At 43.3% G+C, this 15,902-nt stretch overlaps 1 protein-coding gene across 2 annotated transcripts in view; it reads left to right on the forward strand.

Moving 5' to 3' along the window:
• grid1b (glutamate receptor, ionotropic, delta 1b) overlaps positions 1–15,902 on the forward strand; it is a 618,013-nt gene that overhangs the window by 334,997 nt on the left and 267,114 nt on the right. For both annotated transcript variants that reach the window (XM_085285493.1, XM_085285494.1), the window contains exon 3: positions 10,305–10,589. In XM_085285493.1, coding sequence (XP_085141619.1) covers positions 10,305–10,589 — 285 coding nt within the window. The remainder of the gene's footprint in view (positions 1–10,304; positions 10,590–15,902) is intronic.

Genomic DNA, 15,902 nt, shown 5'->3' on the forward strand with positions numbered 1-15,902 from the left:
CAAATAGTAATTAAGAAACAGTGGATCCCCTCATCTCCCTGCTTTGTTTCATGCCGGTGATTTGTTCAATAAGGCCTTGCCTGGTAGTTCTAATCCTTTTGTTTTGCTGTGCCAGTCTGGCTATCTGTTTTCAAAGCCTATCGATTATCTTTGCTTCCCTGCCCCTGCACTTGGCACATGAATGAATCTCATTTCCCCTCCTATTGTTTTCCTGTAACATAAAAACAATCCAGCTGTCGTCTTAATTCACAGAGCCAGAAACCCTGAAAAGGTGGAGGTGGGATTAAAAGCAGCCGCTGGATTTTCAGGAGTGGCAGGCGATCTGATATGAGCCTCTGCTGTATTAGCGAGGAAAGAAAGTCGTTTCATCTTTTCTTCTAAAACGTCCCACGTGACTGATAAAATTTACATCTACACAATATCTGAGGTGCAACTAGTGGTCAGTAAATCCCAGTTTTCCTCTTGGACTTGGTAAACTTCCAAACTCATGGCTTAGTCGCCAAGCTCTGAAAAGTCCTGTGCTCACTCTTGATACCACTTTATCTGGGAACAATCACAGTGACAGTTGGCAGATGACAGAGCTGCACGTCCAAAACTAGATGAACATGCAGAGGTCACGGTGAGGCCACTGACTGCTTCAGAACTTCCAAAGTCAGTTTTCAACTTCCTGTTGTTGTTTCAAAATATCACAAGAACCAAGTCGCTCATGAGTTCTTGACACTATTTTTATCTCCAGTCAACAAGTATCAATGACAACTCATGCCAAGTTCATTCAGTGCTTATAAACTCCTGGGAAAGACCTGAATTTGATAGATTTGAAATTTGATTTATCCCAAAGGACTCGTTATTTCCATTTAATGAGTCTAATTTGGTTGTGCTCTTTTTCTTCTCCTATTGAAAAACTGCTGACGATAGAGTGTGTACACTTTTTACAGACCTTCTACTCCTCTCTGTAACGTTTAAAGTCCAAGGTTAAAGCAGAGTATTAGGGATAACTAAGTATTCGAGCCCCGCAGAAACCAAAGTAGCTGTAATTTGATGTCCTTGGTGTGATTTATGGGCTGAAACGCACTCGGATCATGCTGGTGTTAAAGCCTTGATATGCTGGCAACCTGTTAGTTTTGTTTGTGCCGTGATAATTTGATAAAGCAGATGAATCGCTGTTTAGACCACCTCTTTGCAAATGGGTCTAATTAAGTGGCGATAATCAGAGGGTAGCATGAAAAGCTTCGTTTTCTCAGTTTACTGTGATGTGGGATTGAGATGTGCCGAGCGTGCTGGTGGGATATATCAGCTTGATAAAACATGACATACCTGAGCAGTCTCACAGCATCTCAGGGAATGGTAACCTGGATGTATTCAGCTGTGCTAGCAGCTCGGTGCCCTTCAGACTACTGTTCGAATCCTGACTGCGTGACGGATGTTTTTGGGGTGAGCACCTCTGTTTTTGGAGGCCTGAGAAATGGTCAGTGACGTCTGTATGAGTGCGATGACCTCCATCTGCAGCTGTCACCTGGTGTTTTAGCTCTACAGTGGGTCACAAGGACAGTCCATCAACCCCAGCTAACTTTTTACCTTATCTTTGGCCAAGTTTCAGCAGCAGAACACCTCGCTGCATCCCCTCGTCCCAGAAAAGTTGTCATATCCTCCTGAGAACCGAGGGAAAAAGAATCTGTGATTTCCTTCCTCCTTGGAGCTGAAAGAGGCCACCAAACACATCAATGGCAAGCCAAGGATATCTTCTATTTAATACATCAGGACTCAAGTAAGTCCAAAGATATAGACTAAAAACTAGTGCTGTCAGCATTAATCTTGTTAAAATGACGTTAACGCCATAACGGCGGCAAATCTCTGTTAGTGAGTCAGCGTGGATCGCACCGTGCGTCAATGCCTTAGCACGGTTAGCTCGTTAACGTTAGCGCCATGCAGCCCTACGCACGACATAATGAAGGCTGGTTCTCAGGAGGACATATCAGTCAGGTTTCTGGTAGTGGGAGATGGCCATCACTGATACTGCTCTCCTAATGCAAGCCAGAAAAATAAAGGTTGATGAACTTATGGTATATTTCACAAACTGTGCATGCTGGGAAAGTATACTGAACATTTGAGTCCAATAATATATTTATTCAATTTTCAACACTTTGCAGTTCTTTCCATTTGACTTTATCCTGCGGTCCCTCGATACTCTGTCGGTGTCATTATACATGTCCCACAATAAAACCGCGTTTATGCTGAAGGACTAGACGGCTTTTCATTTGCAGAAGTGAGAATGTGCTGTGCTTGTATACGGCAATAAACTAAATTGGCAGTGGGAGCGAATGCCAAAATAAGCCTTTCTATAAAAATAGAGTTCCTGCAGTGGAAAAATGACTCATATGACCAATTACAGCGATCCAACAGACAAAGAAAGACCGACCGGCATCAATTGCAATCCTACTTCAAATAAAGGCTCGTAACTTTCTGCAGTTGAAGTAAATAAAGGCCCGGGTTAGTCTTTGAAGAGAGGTGGTCATTAGCTTTGGGCAGCAAAGGGAAAAATCACAGTTTCTGCTAAAATACAACATTTTCCACGTTTCTATATTTCTTGGATGATGACGAGTCCTGAAAGGAATATGAGATGCATCGCTGTCAACGTCACGAGGTTACCAAGCGGACATACCAGGCCTGCGTCGCCACCTCGCTCATGTTTGCTACCTCGTTTAGAAAATCCAGGTGTTTCATCAAGAAATTCATTTCCAAGTGCAGAGTGAGCATTCCTGAATACGTGGATACTCACTGTTAACACAGGACTTTTGTCTAAATCCGTTCCCCCTTATTCAAGGATGAGAGGAGTTTGTCTCCTGTAGATAATTTCAAAGCGAGGCATTGATAAAATCACACTAATAAGGAGACGGGCAGAGGGAGGGAGATCTTTGTCTCGCTCTGACTCTAATGGTTTTTGTCTCCCGCCGTCTGGTAGGAGTCGCTCTGTAAGTGTCATTAGGATGCACGGGGAGTCGCTTCGGCTAAATATTGTGCAGGCTTCATTTAGCACAGATGAAACCATGACTCACTGTGGACTCATAGAGCAAGTGAGTCACGTCGCAACCCAAATCATTTTCTCCGGCTGCTGAGTGAGTTATCCCAACAGCTACCGGCATTGTGTTTCTGAAGCCTCCAAACCTTTTAGTCCCATTCTGGTGTATTATGTTAATTGGTCCTCGATGATTTCAGGGCTGGACCGACTGCAGATTGGACTCCCCGATGCTCCGAGGCTCATTAAACATGTGATTGTTCTTGTCATGTGGAGAGACATCAACAAGAGACGCGTCAGCTGTTGTGGATCTTTGTTTAATCGCAGATCAGAACCTCAGCTTAAGGGAGCTTTTATTTTGATAGGAGGCAGGGGATTTGTTTTTTTTTTGCATATAAATTTAAAGCTGTGCTAACTGATGTTTTACAAGAGACTACATCACATGTTTGGCACTGCTGATTCCCCCTCAGCTGCACAAAACATCTCCAACCTCTACACAACTGCATATGTTCACGTGGAGTGATGGAGAGCGCTCAGGCAGATAATCAGTGTTGAAATCTGATGAAAAATAAGAACGGGGTCCTGGTTTAGCACTCCACAGCACCACACTGTGTCTATGAATCTGAAAATACCAACAACAATAAAGCCACTGAAGCTGAACTGCACTATTGCCCAGAAAGCTGACGAGAGAGCCGAAGCGTTCAGGTGAAAGCGGCGATGACGTTCCTGCAGGTGGATTAGCCGCTCCTTAAGTTCTAAGGACCACCTGACCTCAGCGCTGTGCTGGACGCCCTGATTTATTTTTATTAAATTGACCTATGAGCTCAATTCCAATCTCATCTGGCAAAAAAACATTTACTAATTTAATACAAGATTACACTCTAAATCCTTCAGTGCAAGTTCATTAGCTCCATTTTCACGGCGGCGACATTTGTCTCATTATCTCGGAAACTATTTCCATTTTGTTGGTGCCGTTACTGCCCCGTCATCGCTTCTCCGAGCTGTCGGATGCTGACGAAGCAGGACTTGAACGCTGTTCTGTTAATAAAGATGAATTTCATGCAGAAATTGGCTGAATGTTGATGATCTCTCCCCCGTCCTCCGTTTGTTCGCAGCTCGGAGACATTCAGCCCGAGTTCAGCCAAATTTCATTCGTCAAACATTAAGAAGCAGGGTCCCTGTGACCAGCCAGCTGTTCTGCTACGCCATTTCCTTTTTCTTCCTCTGTGGAGGACTACCTGGCTGTGCTTTACGCTCTTCTACCCCAGCAGCATTTTTCACATTTCCCCCGGTGAGTGCTCAGTCATAACATGCCTGCTGCCCTTTGGAGCATCTCCTGACCTTTCAGTCTGGACAGATCTTCTCCTGCAGAGAAAGTTGGGCTCTAACCGGAGACCAAGGCTTTCCGAGAGGTTTAAACTACGGCTGTCTAAGTGTCGGAGGAGAAGGCGGGAGGGAAAACATCTCCGTGTAGCTTCAGATGACATTTCAAAGAAAGTATGTGTGAAAATAAATCGTCTGAAAGGAGCTGGCACCTTTAAGCAGTCAGAATAACTGAAGATCCACCAGGAAGCACATAGTTTTACTTTGCAGCATCTATAGGAAAGAAAATCTTGTTCTCAAACCACTGCAGTCTTAATATGTTCAAAAATAATCCTCATGGACTTTTATCTATCCTGACTTCTTGCTTTGATTTGCAACAGGATGTCCATTTTAAACCCCTCCCACATCCTGTCTCCTAAAAAACGCTGTAAGCTGCCATCAGCAGTCAGTGTGCTCTGGGTGAGGCATTTTAATGAACCTTCAAACCAGCAAAATTTACGGTCTCTCTTAACCCCAGTGTTTGTTTTCATGCAACATGCTCTCCTAAGTATGATTTATTGCTCTGTTTAACAAATCCCAACACTTAAAGGGCACCTGTGCTGCTCATTGCTGACTGTCCTGAAGTAGCTTTGCATGATTCACGGCTCAAAATAACTCTTCTGCACTTTACACTGGGCCTGAGTGCAGCTTCTCACTGCACCCGTCTGAAATGCTGCCCTCCGATCCTCTAACCGGGTCTCCTCCTCCACAGATTCTGGGATTTGTTTTAAACAACAGATCTTTACAGGTTAGCTCTTACCCTTTGTTATGGGCCTTAGTTTGAAACTGTGAGTGTGGACGTGTGTGCTGTATGTTCAAACATGTCTGCTTTTCTTTATGTGTGGCTTTTATTCAAACGTCAAAGTTTGAAATTCATTTTGTAACTCGCCGTACAGATGAAGTTATGGATGATTAACTGTGACATCGTGCAAACATTAAATTAGTTCATGCGAAGCTGAAGAAATCTGGGCTTTCAGGAAACTTAAACCGTGCCGTCTGCAGTTTGGCCTCCTGCTCTGACTTCTGTGGTCTGAACAGGGTTTGATGTACCTCGTTCAAACAGGGGAAGAGCTCAGAGGGAACCATTAGCTGGGTCCTCTGTGCTGCCTCAGCACTGTGGAAAAGGAGCATTTTTGAGCTCCACATCTTTTTAACAGGTGATTTTAAATGTAGAGAGGTGAGGTAGGAGACGATAGTGTCGCTGTCTGAGGATGGAAAAATACAGAGAGCAACTGTCTCAGTAGGAAGCAGAGCTCAGATGAGACAGTTTCACTTAGAGAGCGAGAGCTACACGGGTGTTTGGAGGCTGGACTGGAAACAGTGCAGATTTTAGGGGTCACGTCAGCAGCAAAGAGACAAAAAAGGTTGAAATTTCACAACAAAAAAGCAGCTATTATATGACAGTGTTAGTGGATGAAGTGAAGAGTTGGAGACTTTTGCATTAATCTCCCCAAAGTCTTAGTGGGGGGATAAATGAAGGGTGCACATGGTCCTTGTGCTCAGATGAAGCGTCAGGTCTTCTTAGGGAGTAAAATTAGTCTTTTTTGAGAGATTTCAACAAACCTGGAAACATAGAAGAGCGCTAGCATGAAAACCCTCGGGACGTTTATCTGGCAGACGCTCGATTGGATTTCATTCCTCACGGGTCCTGATCCCAAACATTTTTCAGCAGGGAGAGGGCAGCAGAAAGCGTGGAAGCACCGGATGATGGCAGCAGATTTAGTGAAGACACAGTCCCTGGAGGGGGTGGCTGCTGCATCAGAGAGTAGATTTTATGTTGCGTTCAGAAAACATGGCAGCTCATGTAGTTTGGAGAGCTTAATGTGTTACGGGAGGATGCAGGGAGAGGTCTGAAAGGGAAGGATTGATAGGGAGGCCTGTTCTGTCGGGGTTTGTAGGGAAATGATGAAGAGAGTGGTACAACTGCACAAACCCGGTGATAAGCCAGAGGTCAAAGGTTCATGCAGCCCCGGGGGCGAGGCTGCTGCTACACTTGTGCTGGAACTTCATTTCAATACGACATGACTCTGTGAGTCATTTACAAACAGGACGGGAGCAGCCGGTTCGTCGCAAGCAGAAAAGAATATAAACGTATGTCATACATGCATCATACATACTTACTGTTGTCTGGCAGTAAGAGTCTGTAGGATGGAAACGGGCTTCAGTAACTGACAGGCTCTGGTGTAAGACTGTAGACTTGTATCAAGACAACGGACTTAAAGAGATAAAACCAACCGGACTGACAAACCTTTGTTTCTATGCTCTTTACTGTAGCGTCACATCTTTCACAGGGAGCCTGACGTCCACAGTTCTCAAGATATCATTTTCATTTTGGTTTTAATGGACTTTGACCTTCATTGTTAGCCCAATGTCAAAGCAGACCTTGAAGAAAAGTGTCAAGAAACAATATCGAATAATAAATCATACGACAGGACATGGAGAGATCTTTGCAATGCACTTGTTATTTGATTTGAGTTTTAGTTTTAGTGTAGCCCTCGGCCTTCTGGGGGCGTTTAGTGAAAACTGGATGTGCAGATTTCACGGAGGGGTGTTGTGCACGTATCTGTGATCTATATTTCATGTACTGTCAAAGTGCCTGCAGCTGAATCAGGTCCAACAGTAGAAACAGTTATGTGATAGAGCTCATGGATCACGCTGAAACCCCTGCGTGCTGTCCGTGGTCCTGAAACTTGACGAAGGTTCAAATCCACCATCTGACCAGAGCGTTGGCTGGCGTGGGTTACTCCAGCTTCCTCCCACAGTCCAGACACATGCAGGTAGTGGGGTTAATGTTTGAGTGTGTCTGTCTGTGTGAGCCCAGCGACAGACTGAAGACCTGTCCAGGTGTACTCCGCTTTTCGTCCTATCACCGCTGGGATAGGTGATAAGCAGAAGAGAATGGATGGATTTTAAAAGAACTCAAAAAACACATTTTTCCTTAAAGTTTATTAACATCAATGAATTCATCGTACTTGGAGGTTGGGAGGACGAGGCGAGGGGGTTGGCTCTGAAACCCTAGGTGCTGATCTGATTGGCTCGTGTCTTCACAGGATGGTTTATGAGAGCCTGTATTTTCTTCTCAATGTGTCGTTTAGTGTATTCTTTTTTTTTTTAATTCATATTTTTATTAAGGTTTCAAAAGCAGGCATTCACAATATGTACATCATGTAAGCATTCTTCATACTTAGGTTATCTGCCTTAGATACTGAAATAGTATTTTAATTTACATCCAAGTCATAAGGGAAGAATACTTATAACGATAGAAGTAATTGAAACCATCACATAATCCGAAAATCAAAAAACAAAAAACAAAACTAACAAACCTAAGAAAGAGAAAAAAAAAAAAAGAAACAAAAAAAAAAGAAACAAAAAAAAAACACGGATGTGTTGGTATGGGGTGATCCTATAAATATATATACATACATCATAATTATTGGTTTGTAATAGTAAAATCTGGCCTATGAGGCGTGATATATTTGACCCAGTTTTCCCAATATGATGTAAATTTCTCCAGTTTGTGGTTAACAGAAGCTGTTATCTTTTCCATGTTATAAATTTCCATTGTGATTTCCATCCATGTACTTATGTTTGGGCTCTCTGGGGATAACCATTTTCTGGTGATATTCTTTTTACAGGCCACCAATAAAATATTTATTAAATGTTTATCATATTTAGGCCATTCCTGAGGTATATATCCAAAGAACATAGTCTTACTCTCGAGAGATATTTCACGTTTAAAGATATCCTGTAAGGCATTATGTATTTCTCTCCAATAATCCCTCAAGATTGAGCAGTCCCAGAAAATATGGTAATGATTTGCACTTTGATTTCCACAGTTCCTCCAACAAGCAGGGGGGTTATCATCATAATGAGACTTCTGAGAAGGTGTTATAAAGTATCTAATTAGACACTTCCAGCCAAATTCCCTCCACTTTTGTGAGCTGGTACACATCCACTGATACCTCCATATTGCCGTCCATTCTTCCTCTAATATTTTTATCCCTCCTTCCTTCTCCCATTTTGTTCTAATATATGAAGTCGAATGTGGTTTCAAATCCATTAGACCCTTATAGAGACATGATACAATTCTATCAATAGTTTCTGAGTTATAGCTTTTTATAAACAGTTCCATCAAGCGTGTGTTTATCATTGTTACGTTTCTCATCTTCGTGTCGGCATAGTGCCTTAACTGCAGATATCGATAGAAGTCTTCTTTTTCTAATGAAAATGTTTTTCTAAGCATGTCAAAGCTGAACAATTTTCCATCCTTCATTATACTGCACAGGGCTGTTATGCCCTTACCTGTCCAGTCCTTGAATCTAGAATCCAGTTCATTAGGTTTGAACTCTGAGTCGTAAGCACACCATTTAAGAACTGTAATATTGGTCTCGAGTTTATATTCCTTTATAATAGTTCTCCATGTTTTAAGGGTCCTTTTCACCCACATGTTATCAGTATTTTTTATATAGGTTTGTAAGTTATTGTCAGCTAGAGTTGCCTGAATAGGTATAGACAGCATTTGTTCCTCAATGGTTTTCCATTGGGCAGTGTATGATTGGTTACACCAGCATATTATTGCTCTCATCTGCGCTGCAAAGTAATAATATCTGAGGTCAGGGAGGCCCCATCCTCCCTTTTGCTTAGCCAGCTGTAGTGTTTTAAGGCGAACCCTTGGTCTTTTACCTTGCCATATATATCTAGATAACATTTTATCCCACTCATTAAATTGACTTTGGTTAATCTCTATTGGTAGGGTTTGAAATAGATACAAAAATCTTGGCAATACATTCATTTTAATAGAATCAATTCTTGAATTAAAACTAAAGAAAGGAATTAAATTCCATCTTACTATATCTTCCTTTATTTTTTTGTATAAGGGTAGGTAGTTCTGTTCAAATAGTTTTGTAAGATCTTTCGGTAAATTTATGCCTAAATATTTAAAACACTCCGTTTGCCATACCAGAGAGTAACTACATTTTATTTCTTCTGGTGGGCTGTAGTTATATGAGAGTAGCTGGGTTTTACCTATATTAATTTTATAGCCTGATAATTGGCCGTATTGTTCAAATGACTGCATCAGCTTGGGTAAAGAATATGTTGGGTGTCCAAGGTAAATCAAAATGTCATCCGCGTAGCAAGCCAGTTTATATTGTGTCCCTTTGATAAAAATTCCCTTAATGTCCTTGTTTTGCCTGATGGATTGAGCTAGTGGTTCCAAGTATAGTGCAAAAAGTAACGGTGACCACGCACAGCCCTGTCTAGTGCCCCTTTTTAGGGTAAAACTGTTGGATAGGCATCCATTAATTTTGATCCTGGCTGTAGGATTATCATATAATGCTTGTATCGTTTTAATAATCATATCATGAAAGCCAAATTTATATAGTACCCTGTAGAGGAACTTCCAATTGACACGTTTAGTGTATTCTTATGTGCGGGATATTGTAGTGTGTGCAGTATTCGCTCGGGTTTATTGGCAGTTGGTTGATGGTTGGACAGCTGAGCGGGTGGTCCTCACATGATTCCGATGAATCTGCCAGTAAAGCCAGTGAGGCCAGCCAAATTTTAACCTTTAACTTAGCCTTAGCAGAGTGGATATGTGGCCTGTTTAATCATCCGTACCGACTCTCCTGCCTGAAAAGCAGAAAGCAGGTTTAAGAGTTCAAAGTAGGTCAGGGCAGGGTGAACATTAGTGCTACCTGTCAGGCTTTCTTCTAGATTTATGTGGCCTAATTTTCAGAGCGGAAAGCAACAAGAGGTGGAGGCATTTTTTAAAATTAGAGCTGGGCTTCTGCAGGACTCTTTGCAGCCTTTGTGGTTGCTCCAGATTTTCAAATGTTTCTGGTTATGTTGCAGTTTATAAATATATAAGTTCATAATTTATAATTTGTCTACCAAAACTCACTTTTCCATTTTCCTTCCCCCCTTCCAGCCTGTGAGCTGATGAACCAGGGCATCCTGGCGTTGGTGACCTCTACTGGCTGCGCCTCAGCGAGCGCCCTGCAGTCCCTGACGGACGCCATGCACATCCCACACCTGTACATCCAGAGGAACAGCGAAGGATCTCCTCGCACTGCCTGCCAGTTCAACCCGAGCCCCGGCGGGCAGCGCTACACGCTGGCCGCCCGGCCGCCCGTACGCCTCAACGACGTCATGCTGACGCTGGTGGAGGAGCTGCGCTGGCAGAAGTTCATCGTGTTTTATGACATCGAGTACGGTGAGTGAGCGGATGATTATCTCGTTTTAAGTTCCTGTTAATGATCTTTGATTGAGCCACACAGAAAGCTTACAGCAGGGGTGGGGAAGTCCAGGCCTCGAGGGTCGTCGTCCTACAGGATTTAGATGTGTCCTTGATCCAACACAGCTGATTTAAATGTCCTGAAGTTCTCCAGAGGCCTGATAATGAACTAATCATGTGATTCAGGTGTGCTGACCCAGGGTGAGATCTAACACCTGCAGGACACCGGCCCTCGAGGCCTGGAGTTGGACACCCCAGGTTTAGGGGCATGAATGGAACTGTTGGAAGCTGTGGTCTCGTTTGGGATCAAACTGATCCTGATCCTGCTGAAATCTGTCAAATGTGGTAACGCTGCTGGTTATATGAACAGCTGCAGCCTCGTGGAGAACATCAAACTTCTCCACTTCCAGCGTCAGTGGCAGCTTTAATTGGCTCGCTTTCTCAGCTTTCTGCAAGCCTTGTTTAGTCTTCCAGTGAGAAGATTTGCACTTTTCCCTCAGTGATGGATTCGATGCTGTGGGATTTGCAGCTTCATGTGCTGATTTTTCCTCCTTAATGCTAAAACATCAGTGGAATTTTCCCCAAAAACATTGCATTATATTCTTGGAATCTGTTGGTAGTCTTATTTCTAGATGTCTGACTGTATTTCTTGCTGCTGCTGAGATGAGGCTGTTGGTATTTGAACTCTGCTGGGTGCCTGTTTCTCCTTTGGGTTTCAGCGGTGAGGATCCTTTAATGCCCTATCTCAGACCAAGTATCGTAGCGTGGGGCCACGGCTCCTTGATGAGTAACCTGCTCTTTTACACTGTGTGATACGTGCCTGGATTGCTCCCTCTGGCAGTCACAGCTACTCCATCTATTTTTGGGCTTTGTAATGCAAACAGCATCAAGCTGCAACGTTTGAGAGTGTGATCTCTTTATAGCCGGCGGTATCATTTTATTTCAAGAACACAAATAACCTTGTTCATCTGAACAAAAATGGATTTCAGTTCAAAACTCTGTTTCCAAAAGTTGCTTTCAGCTATAGCCTCTCTGCTTTTGTTTAACATTTACCTCCCGTTACTCACATGGGACGCATGTCGACATAGAATTGGAAAACCATTAGGAATAACTCCCGACTACTTAAACGATTTTCGATGTGTCTGCGTCAGAATGCTGGAACAAAAACTTTTTTAGATCGACTCTGCTGCCCGCCGGATTTGTTTGGAATGGCTCGGTTGGACTGTATCTTAATGAAATCACATTAGGCTCAATGGATTTTTGAGCGTAATCAATAGAGGATGGTGGCAATTACAATATAAGGATATAGACAGATGCAGGCATTTAGCTTCTCGGATACTCTTATCCAGAGTGATTTAGAGTAAGTGCATCAGTAACTGCAGGCCAGGATCTGAATCCTTTATTAACGAACCGGCGACTCAGTGAAGAATGAGACCAAAAGGCAAACGTGCAGCTACACAGCGTAACGCAGCTGCAGGCGTGCTTTCTCAAATACCTGTTTCAAAACTACCTGCAGTATTAGCTCATACACAAACTTCACAGACCTCAGAGATGGTGATTGGTTGGCTTGGTAGGTTCAGGGTGGTCAGCAGCGCTGCAGACCACGCCCCGACAGACACATTAACCAGGTGAAATAAATATTTATTCAGATATTTTGCAAATATTTATTTTTCATTTTTTTAGCAGTTGAGTGATTTTTTCCAATTATTTTTTAAAATTCAGGTCAAGGCTGCGCTACAGGCTGCGAAATCCCAAAGGTGATACAAGCATGACGGCTCACTACAGCTTTTGTTTGGTCTATGAATAATTTAAGTTAAACTTTTTAATTTTAAGAGTTCAAAATGTGTTCATTACATAAATAAAATAAAATTTTCTCTGTAGCACTTCATGGATTTGACAAGCAACACACTTTAGGTGTTTATACAAAGCATAAAGGAAAAAAGCAATAACAGTGTTTTCTTCATTTTAGATGCAAAAAGTATTTGCAGCTCCCAGTGTTTTCTTTTCCATGGAAACTGGGTCCAAACGGCTCTTTGGGTGCTAAAGGTTGCTGACCCTGGTGTAGACGATCCACTAAAGAATGGATTTAACAGACTTTTGCATCTTCAGAAAAGATGGGACGCTTTGTAAAATGTAAATAACAACCATGCTTACCAAATCTCATGAACGTCAGATCTTATAACACCACATAGAAAACTCATATTTCATACAAAATATTAGCTGAATTTGATGAAAGCAGTAAAATCTAAAATAAATAAATGTAATGGGGGCAGAAATGAAGTAGTGCTAAAAAGAAACAGCTGGACGAACATTTTTCAGCTAATTACGGTAAATTTTTTCACTTTAAGGATTTAATATGTTTTCTCCGTTTTATATAAAATATGATTTTATGATATTTGCAAGTCATTTGTCCCAACAGCTTTGGGTTTGGAACACCTCCCATCGTGGAGGGAGGGTTAGGGTTCAATACAGAAAGTCCTGCAGAGCGTGGAGCTGTCACAGGCTGCAACACGTGCAACCACCCCAACCTTAGCATGGCTGTCACGGTTGTGACTCTGAACGTTGCTCCGAGTGAAAGGTCTGCATTAGTTAGCGCACCGCGTGCAACTGGACGACGTGAAAAACTATTAGTGGATCATTTATAATGTTGTCAGTGAGCACGAGCTGTCGCCGCCTCTTCCTTTTAATAGCTTCCATATCACAGCAAAGCTCGGCGCCACAAAGCAAACACGGCGCACGTAACAGCCGGACACTTTGTGAAGACGCTGCACTCTGATGTTTTCATTATGATTTTGTTTGCTCTCCCTGTAATGTTGCAGCGTTCGGCTTATTGTTGTCATTTCTGCCGATCGCGTTGCTGCAGTTGGCTGAATAGTGGAATGAATGTGAGAATTCAAATAACAGAATAAATCAGATGAATAAATCTGATCAGACTCCATCGTCGGGGCTCGAAGTACCTGAACGGTAACGTTGGGGCCGGTCCTCCAGTTTTCCACACAAAAGGAAAAAACTGAAAGAAATAGAGCCACGAGTACAAAATCCCACCAGCCATGTGCCGGTGTTTCCGTTTTTTTCTTCTGCTTTTTGCTGTGAACAGTGAAAACAGTCAGGGGGTGTAAAAGCCCCGGTCTTTGGACAGATTTAACGGATGCCGTGCTCTGCTGTGAAGCTGCCCTGCAGCTCTGATATGAACAAGCATCAGGTCGAGCGATGAGAGCTCCGAGTGAACCTCTGATCCGGCTCGGGTCAGCGGGGACTCCCTCACAAAACAGCGCTGTCAGTGCCGAGCGCAGAGTTTGGCCGTGGCTGCAGGAGGTGAACGAATGGACGAGCTGTCGAGGATCACGCCGGCTGATGACATTATATGTGACAAAATGTAATAAGGCGGAGCTCCAAGGGGAGCAAAAGCTGGGAAAGCCATTAGATCTTGAGGACTGGAGACATGAGAAAGGAGTAAAAGCATGGGCGCAATTCAACCACAAACGGGCTGCATTGATGTTTTTGTTTTACCAAACTGGACTTTAGAGAGGACACAGGGAGACAGCTGTCAGTTAATTGCATCATGTTCTCCTGTTAATAACTTGCTGGATAACTGTGTGAAAGAAGCTGATGGATTTTCACTCCTCGCTGAACCAACCCAACGATTCCTCGAAGAGTTTCTGAAGGTTTGAGAAGCTTTCAGATTTCACTGATTTGAAAGCATGTTTGATAGTAGACGCATCATTTCACGTGGAATGTTGTAACTACCATCACGTGAGGAGGTAAAGGTGTGCTTTGCTAAAATTGCAAAAACACTCTTCTCTCCCTCTGTAGTGGCACCAAGCCACGCCGGCTGAATCTATTTATCCAGGCTTTTAAATTCCTGCTGCTTCCACTCCAGCCTTAATGAAGTTATAGCACAGACTGGCTTCTGTCCTTCCTCCAGCGCTGTGCCACGACATGAAGGAAAAGTATGGATAGCAGTGTCTGATCCGTATGATATCAAAGAAGGCTCCGCCTCCATCACCAAGGCCCTGTGTGAAACGAGTCAGGGTGTGTTTGAGCTGGAAATCATGCAAAGCTACTCTAAGTTTAACAGCATGGAGCTGGAAATGAGCGGAAATGTTTTTTCTCTTGTGTTGTAGAAATTCAGCTTGGAAAGAAAACAGAGGAAATTTGATTCTTCTTGCAGTTCTTAGAATGAACAAAGCTGTGAATCGCACTGCTCTGTCCCTTTACTGTAACAGCAGACTAATTCAGCTGTTCTCAGACTTTTTGGGAACATTACAGGGAACAACAGTTTTCCGAGGACCCTGTAATGACCCAAACTCTTATTTAACTGGCTCGGGCTTTGAATGGGTGCTCGCCAGCTGACTAATACGCCGCGCTGCACGACAGACATGTTTACTGCACTCTGAGAGAAGCCAGTTATTTCACGACAGATGGATGAGATGAGTCACCGTCATGTAAGAGTTTTGATTGGCACAAAATAGGGGCCAGACTTGTAATAAACACAGTGACTGTTTTGGTGGCCGTGCACGGGTTGTGGATGTCGAGGATGCAGAGACGGCAGCGCTGTGAGCTCAAACTTTAGTAAATGAAACATGAAAGATTAGACTGGATGATAACGTTCACTCTGAGCTCTGCCGGCTTCAGACGTAACGTGTTGACAGATGTGACAGTGTGATGTTTCCCATCCACAGATTCAGTGTCATAAAAGCGTCTTTACAATCCTCTGTAAATGAATCTTTAATTGTGTCAATGACACAGCAGCTCTTTAATCGGCCTGTTTGCTGTTTATTCAGTTGTTAAATGGAAGTGAAGAGCTCACTTCAAAGGTAGCTGGGAACAGCCTGTGGAGGATCTTTTAAGTGAGACAACACTGAATGTTTTCGGTGTTTGGTGTGGCGGAGACACGCTGCGCTGCGTGATCCCACCGCACCGCTTACCAATTAGTCGAGGCGGCGTCGGAGTGTGTGCGGAGCGGCTGTGTGCATATCGATCATCGTTACAGCGGCTGGACGTTTCTGGGTTTGAATTCAGTGTTTGCACGCCCGAGGTTTCAGCTGCGTCTCGTCTGCCTCACGCTTTGTGTTTTGTGTCTTTATTTCTAAGTTAACTTTTTGTGATGAATGAGCTGATTTCAGGCTTTGCAGGTTTATTTGCTCAGTTTATTCGAAAAGCTCAGAGATCCATTCGTACTTTTGTGGTTTATGTCTGTTCACCTGGAAGTGACGCAAGCCGCTGCTCACAGAGCTGTGAACGGTCAGCGGCGTCCAGCGGCGCTCTGGCTCAGGCTCAGAAGAGGCCAGC

This window comes from Mchenga conophoros, linkage group LG8 (assembly GCF_057382185.1).
Source record: "Mchenga conophoros isolate Kocher_MC1m ecotype Shallow Benthic linkage group LG8, M_conophoros_male_GT1.1, whole genome shotgun sequence".
Lineage (NCBI taxonomy): Eukaryota > Metazoa > Chordata > Actinopteri > Cichliformes > Cichlidae > Mchenga > Mchenga conophoros.